At 41.5% G+C, this 7,224-nt stretch overlaps 1 protein-coding gene across 1 annotated transcript; it reads right to left on the reverse strand.

Moving 5' to 3' along the window:
• Positions 1 to 783: 783 nt before the first annotated feature.
• LOC103806707 (phosphatase and actin regulator 3-like) lies at positions 784 to 5,956 on the reverse strand (the record flags this gene model as incomplete). The annotated part of the gene is made up of 4 exons (XM_009079416.1): positions 784 to 1,387; positions 3,493 to 3,569; positions 4,873 to 5,013; positions 5,895 to 5,956. Coding segments are annotated over 4 exons (296 nt in total), but the record flags the coding sequence as incomplete, so codon positions are not given.
• Between the last annotated feature and the right edge of the window lie 1,268 nt (positions 5,957 to 7,224).

Below are 7,224 nucleotides of genomic sequence, written 5' to 3' on the forward strand. Positions count from 1 at the left end.
CAAGTGTTTGGACTGACTCCCTGAAAGGACAGCACTAAGGCTCTTGCAGAGAAGTGTTTGTCTCGTAAGTGTATTCACCATTTTGTTGTCTCCTCGGGTGTGTTTTCCAGCTATAAGTGTATTTTTTTTCCAAGTTTTTGGGATTTTTAGTAGAATTTTGAGTACATTCTCAGCTGCTTCTCCATGTGAGGCATTATTAGAATGGCTTGACATTTTTCTCACCCAAGGACAGCACTAAGGCTCTTGCAGAGAAGTGTTTGTCTCGTAAGTGTATTCACCATTTTGTTGTCTCCTCGGGTGTGTTTTCCAGCTATAAGTGTATTTTTTTTCCAAGTTTTTGGGATTTTTAGTAGAATTTTGAGTACATTCTCAGCTGCTTCTCCATGTGAGGCATTATTAGAATGGCTTGACATTTTTCTCACCCAGTTCTATTTGCTTTGTTGTTAGCATTCAGTAACTGTTTTCCTTCTTACTATCAAGAAAGCATTAAAATCATTTGTTTGCCAAAACCAAAAGTGCATTGTGACATTTCCACCTGTGGTTGTCCCATTTAGTAATTCTCAATGAGATTAACAGTGAACTCAGTTGTCATTTGTGAGAAGGCCAAAGCCTCAAGTAGTGCAAAATGACAATCAGGTTATGCCATCCACAAGATGGAAAACCTTAGTTGAGATCATCTTTTTGCAGACTCTGTGTTAATAAGAAGTGAAATGATTCGGTGCATAATGATTTTGATCTCTTCCTAACTGTCCCTGGGGAAAAAAAGGAGCTTTAGGAACCATGTTCGTTTCCTGCAATAAGTAGTCATTTAATTAAAGAACAAAAGTAACAGGAATCAAAAATGCTTGCAGCTGTGATTCTGTTAGACATTATATAAAAAAGAATGAAATTATAATACATTAAATTAGTCTTTAGAACATGAACCGAAGTGTTTTACAAACTAATTGTGGTAAGTTCAAAATGTCTTGTCAACATAATACTGAATGACAGTGTGTCATGTCCATTTATGTCAGAGGCCTTGGAATGGTAAAGCCTGTACATGCACAACATCTCCTTCTCCAAGGTAGACTGCAAAACAGTTTCAAACAAGTGTGAAAGGAGAGTAGTAGCTCTTCCAAGTAGCTTTACTTCAGTGTGTCTCAGCACATGTCCCACTCCACAGGCCATCGCTCTCCTGACTGCAGAGCAGGGACAGCTCTGGGCTTGGCTTCTGCCCCCAAGTGCTGCAGAGATTCAGCTGCACAGTCCTTCTGGCACATCAACATCAAGGGATCCTGGACTGAACTTTAGGGAAAAACTTATATATTCCCTGATGCATGTTCAGCAGCAATATCAAAAAAGTAAAGACAGATTCTTCTCAGAAGAAAATTTCTATGGCCTGTGAAATCTAGGAGAAATGAGAGACATTTGTCAAACCACTTTGAAATAAAATCCCCCAAAAGAATGCAATTACGTCTAGATTAAAAAATTTAAAAAACCCCCAAACTGCTCATTCTGTCTAATGGTTAAGTCTTAATGCTAGATTAAAAAATTTAAAAAAACCCCAAACTGTTCATTCTGTCTAATGGTTAAGTCTTAATTTTCACCAGCACATTTCAAGGTGTGCCATGACTGCAGTGCAGGTACAGCCCTTGGGGCCCAGTGTGCCTGGTCATGCAAATAGAGGTGTGGGGTTGATTTGGGGGTTTTATCTTTAAGACACAGTTTGTCATTGTAGAAATATTCTTTACTGTGCAGCAATCTTGTTCTTTTGTAAGAGTTAAGCAACGTTGATCTGATGCCTCATAAAGTATGAGGAGCTCCTGTTGGTTCAGTGTACAATAGTCTGACGACTCTGTCTGGACTAAATAAGCTCCTGCTCTGTAGGTTTGTGCTCTTAGCTATGTAATTAAAGCCCCAATCATCTGTCACGCCTTAGCACTGATTGGAAATTGTAAACCTGTTTACTCCTAATATCCTGAACAAATTTCAAAGTCTGTCATCTCCTTAAACTCCCCAGGTAGCTGCAATGGGAGGATGCACATCTCCTGTTCAGCCATCCCATCTCCCCTCCCATGTTTCAGTGCAGTGATGATGGTTTGCCCTGAACCAATGTTCAGTCTGAGTCCTGTAATGTTAAAAGGGCCCTAACAATTGCATAACAGCCTGGAATGGCATCAATACAGCACTTAGGGCATTGTACACTGCAATTACAACTGGTGTGTGTTTGCCTAGACCATCCCAAGCTCAGTTATGCTGGAATTTTTGGTGAGCCCAGGAATAATGGGAATGTGGGCCCAGAGCCTTTCAGAACTGCACACCAGTTTAGTACAGTGTCAGGCAACTTATTTTAGCAGCAAGAACATCTGAGAGCACTCAGGGACATGGCAGAGGTACATGATGCTCCCAGCAACTCCTACATTGTGCTTTGAGAGCAACTGGAGTTCCTCAAGAGACCTAATAGGAATTGTGGGCAACAACTGATTGTGATTTCAATTTGTCTCTAATAAGCTCTTTTTGCAAGTGACAATGGCTGTGGAATCAGCTTCTCTTGTGTTTTTTCTCCTCTTAAAAAAGGAAAATGAATGCTTTCCTGCATGTTTAAGCACAGAACCTGTCATCAGTGCTGGCACAAGGAGCGAGCACTGGACTGAGCAGGTTCACTCTGGCTCAGTCACAGAGAGTGACAACAGTTCAACCTCTTCTCTCTCCTGACCTAACTCTAGCCCTGACATCACTGCCATTAAGTGTACTTGGGGGTTGCACTCCTTCCTATAGCAACTGGGCTGACAGGGGATCCTGAAATCCCCAGGCTGAATCCGTTAGAACAAATCCAATTAGAACAAAGGCATTACCTATGGGCCTTATGTGGGTCTCCTTACAGTATGTGGAATTTTACATCCCTTAGCAGGGAAGTTTCAGTGCCTGTGATAATGTTGCATACTCAAGTCCATTTAATTCACTATGTATATAGTGGATTTAGTTGTTTTTCTACTTTAAAAAAATCATATTGTTTTCTACATTATACACTATGTTTAATTTTTTTCCCTAGCTTTTGAATCCTTGGTACAAGGAATACCAGCTGAGGGATGCTCTGGAAGTCTACAGGATTATTGGAATGTGCTAGGTTAGATATGAGGAAGAGCATTTTTAGGGAGAGAGTGATCAGACATTGGAATGTGCTGCCCAGGGAGGTGGTGGATTCCCCATCCCTGGAGATTTTTAAGCTGAGACTGGATGTGGCACTTAGTGCCATGGTCTAGTGACCATGGTAGGGTTGGACTGGATGATCTTGGAGGTCTTTTCCAACCCAGTTGCTTCTATGATAATAAAAGGCCCCCCAAAATCAGAAAAGTTCTGAATAGGAAGAGAAATACTCCCACTTTCCTTTAAAACAAAGCATTCTTTTCATTCCTTCTCCCACATCCAGCATGTAGAAATACAGTCTACAGATTCAGGCCCCAGGCAGACTGGTTTTAGCAGGCAGTGGAAATAACTAGCTGGAAAACTGACCTTGTCAAATGTTTGCTTGATGCATGGACCTCCATTTCATTACTTTTGTATTCATTCAGCTCTTTCCGAATTGCTGCCTAGGAATTGAGAACAGAAGTAGGTTAACAACTAGTTCAGTATTTGTGAGCAGTGCAAAGTGCCAGACTGGCAGGGCAGAACAGTTTCCTAGAGTACAAGTCCCAGGTGTTGGGTCCAGCAGAGCACACTGTGCTGGGAGAGACACAGAATACTTAGGTTCTATGGATTGGTGACACAATACTTCCAATTCCTTATCGATTGCTGACAGGGTTACTGCTGCTAGAGGCAATTCTGTCAGAATAACACCCCAGGGCTTGTTGTATCACATTTAATAAGATCTCACTTAAAATGTATTAAAGATTAAGAGAAGTTGCCAAGGAATTGATCCATTTTTCACTCACAGCTGCAATGGTCCAACTCCCCTGACTTCCTGACCTGTGCCACCAGCATACACAGTTGGACTGTCACTTTCTCTTTGCTTATCAACCTGCCTAGTTAACAATATCAAACAGGGAAACTAGAAAAGCCAACTACATGCGAGGAAAATACAAAATCATTATTCCATTGATTGCTATATAACAGCTCATTCACCATTTGAGTGAGCTCAGAACAGTCATTGTGGGGGAAATGCTCTGTGCCTTTTCTGTATGAGTCCTCTAAACTCTAAGACACTTTTTACTGGGGAGATACTGGAGTGGAGACTGAAGTGTTTGATTTCCACACCTCAGAACAATCTGTGGAGTCCTGTGTTTGCCATTTTGCCAGTAACTATCTCAGCTTTCTGCTCCTTCTGCAGCCTGAAACTTCACAACTTGTTCAGCAGCTGTTCTAGCTGGAATCATGCTGAACTGCTCTTACCACTCAAACTGAATGTGCAAGTGAAATTGGGATGTAAATCAGCTGCATGGCAGGTATGTGATGGAACAGGAGTGGTTGTTGATGCTCCTGAGAATGTGAGTCAAGTGACTCCTTGTTGAGCTTTCATAGGAAAGAGGAGAGGAAATATTTGCGTGTTTAGAAACACAGTGGAGGATATTTGCATGTTTGGGACAAAACTGCCAGTCTGAGTGTAAATGTTAATACTCTGTTGGCTGGAGATGGTTTTGAGTTGGAGCCTGACAGGTTGTATCCACCTTTCTGCACAGACTGGGCAGAAGCCTTTACAGCACTAAATAGGCATCTTTATACATGGCATTTTTTTATGACAGCTGCACTGGTCACTGTGAGCTCAGCATAAACAACAGTGGTAACATTTACAGAGATTAACTGTCCCGAGGGTTAAATGTCTTTGCAGAGTCTGATGTATCATTACAGACAAAGCAAGGAGGAGGCTGCACTGTGTGATTTCAGAGGTGTCAGTACCTTATCTGCTGCTGACAGTCGTGTCCATGGTTTGTCTGCTCTCCTGTCATAGTCCTGTGCTTTTGCCACTTCCACATAATCACTGAATCGGATCAGGATTTTCCTGTCTCTCAGTTCATCAACTGTAGGTCTCTGGTTCAGCTGTAGTTTTGTAAAACAAAACCAGGGTTAATAACAAACACAGCAATAAAATATGCAGTATTTTCTGCTTCCCATCTTAGCCCTGTGTGCATTAATCTGTATGGGAATCCACCCAACCCTTGGAAATACTAGCGAAATACTCAGTCATTTGCAGGATTGTTAGGAAAATCCATCCAACCCTTGGAAATACTAGGGAAGTACTCAGTCATTTGCAGGATTGTTAGGAGAGTAATAATGAATTAAAGGGAGTTGTGGGCTAGAGCACAGTGTCTTTATAATGGACAGAAGAAGAAAATAGCTGAGCCTGGATACTGATAAAATGCATTTGCAAAATGCAAGGACATAGTGGTGAATTTGGGATGGTCTCTGTGTGATCTGGGTGCTGCAGATTGTCTGGGTGAGATTCTCATGACTGCACCTATTCTAAGAATTTCCATTGGCTTTAACAAGTTATCAGCATATTTATTTTATAATTCCAGTAGGGATTCCCAGGAACAGAACAACAAGATCTAGTGCCAATTCTGAGAATACTTTAAATGCAAAGAGAAATGTACCCTGGGAGCAAACCTGGTGCTCAGCAGGGACTCACCTCTGCTACTGGTTGCTACAGAGAATGAAATAGTGCTTTGCTAGCCATGCAGCTGACAAATACACAGTGTGCAAGCAAATACCCATTTTCTGACATAAAGTTCCTATGCAAATATTCTACTAAGTCTCGTGGAGCTGAGATCAGGTGCTTTTCTAATTCATACTACTAGACACTACTATCAGACATTGCTGAGAGGGTGAATGTTAAGGGAGGTTCTGTGTAATAATGATCTCTATGACTGATTGACACTTTGCTAAATTTCTAAAAGCTAATAGGTGTTGTAAGCTTTTACCTTTCTCGTCAGTCTCTGTTTGATTTCTCTTCTCTCTTCCTGTTCCGTTTGGTCATTGCGTTCTGCGGAGAATATAAAAAAAAAGATGACTTTCCCCATGAGGAAGTTTGATGTTTTCCCAAGCTCCAGGCAGTAATGAGCACAGAGGAATGAGTAGCTGGTTCGTGGCTGTGTGTTTGTTAATTCAGTACATCTCTGTTACCTCTCTGTAAGGACAGCACTCTGGTGCCAATGTCAGTTTTGCCTATGCTCTGAGCTCCAGCTCCAGGGAGACTTAATAAAACAACAGCAGCCACACAGCTCTCCACTTGTATAAACTTCAGAAGGAAAACCAAAATATTCCAGAGCTGATTAATCATCCTTTTTTGCTCTCCATATTGCTGGAGCCATTCATTGCTGTAGGATGCTGAGGAAACTTCTGGCAGCAGCTCCAGGGAAAGTCTGTTCTGTCCTTTGTCACGTTTCCTCAGGCATCATCAGTCAGTGATGGTGCCACAGTGGTTGGCTCTGACCTGCACCTTGACTTTCTCTGCTACTCAGGATCTGCCACTAGAACCTCTTTTTCCTCCTGGGGCTCCTTTTGCAGCGTTCTGCTCTAACCTAAGCCAGTTTGCTTTGTGTGTTGTGCCTATTAGCATTCAAGCCGTGAGAACTCCTACACACTGGGTCTAAAAATAGACTGGAGTGCTGTAATACTGTGTGAAATATATCCCTTGCCTTAGGAAACAACTTAATGGCATTTCTATTTCCAGTACTATCTGTTACTAAATTAAGGCATGAGCCCATGACCTGAACAAAGCTGCAGACGTAGAGAAAAAGGTTTAACCATTCTGGGATTCTCTAGATACTACTGTGAAGCTTATTGTACCACTTGCTTTAGAGATTTCCAGTGTCACAGCACACACTTGATTTCTTATATGCCTCAAAACCCCACTAGCACTGCAGATGAGTTTCCAAAATTATATTTTTAGTAACGAAGGATTCCCTGATTTTTATTCTCTACACTGAAATGAAATCCCAAGTATCTCTTTAAAATAACAGGGCAGTGCACAGCTACACCTGGCTAGAGCAGGAACGTAAATCAGAGGGATTGAAAAGGATCTAATGTGCTGCATTACAATTCAATGGCAAGGCACAAAATGTAAAGAGAATAGGTCAGCTAAAATTAGTGCTGTGTCAGGGATGAGCAGCTATTTCAGTCTGGAATGTTTAAAAAGAGAACAGGCTTTAAAAAGCAGAAGGTATTCTTAGACATGGAGATACCTGCAAGAAGTTGCTCATTCAGCTTTAATTCACACATTTTAGAGTAGATATTCATATATATACATAT

This window comes from Acanthisitta chloris, unplaced genomic scaffold (assembly GCF_000695815.1).
Source record: "Acanthisitta chloris isolate BGI_N310 unplaced genomic scaffold, ASM69581v1 scaffold21737, whole genome shotgun sequence".
Lineage (NCBI taxonomy): Eukaryota > Metazoa > Chordata > Aves > Passeriformes > Acanthisittidae > Acanthisitta > Acanthisitta chloris.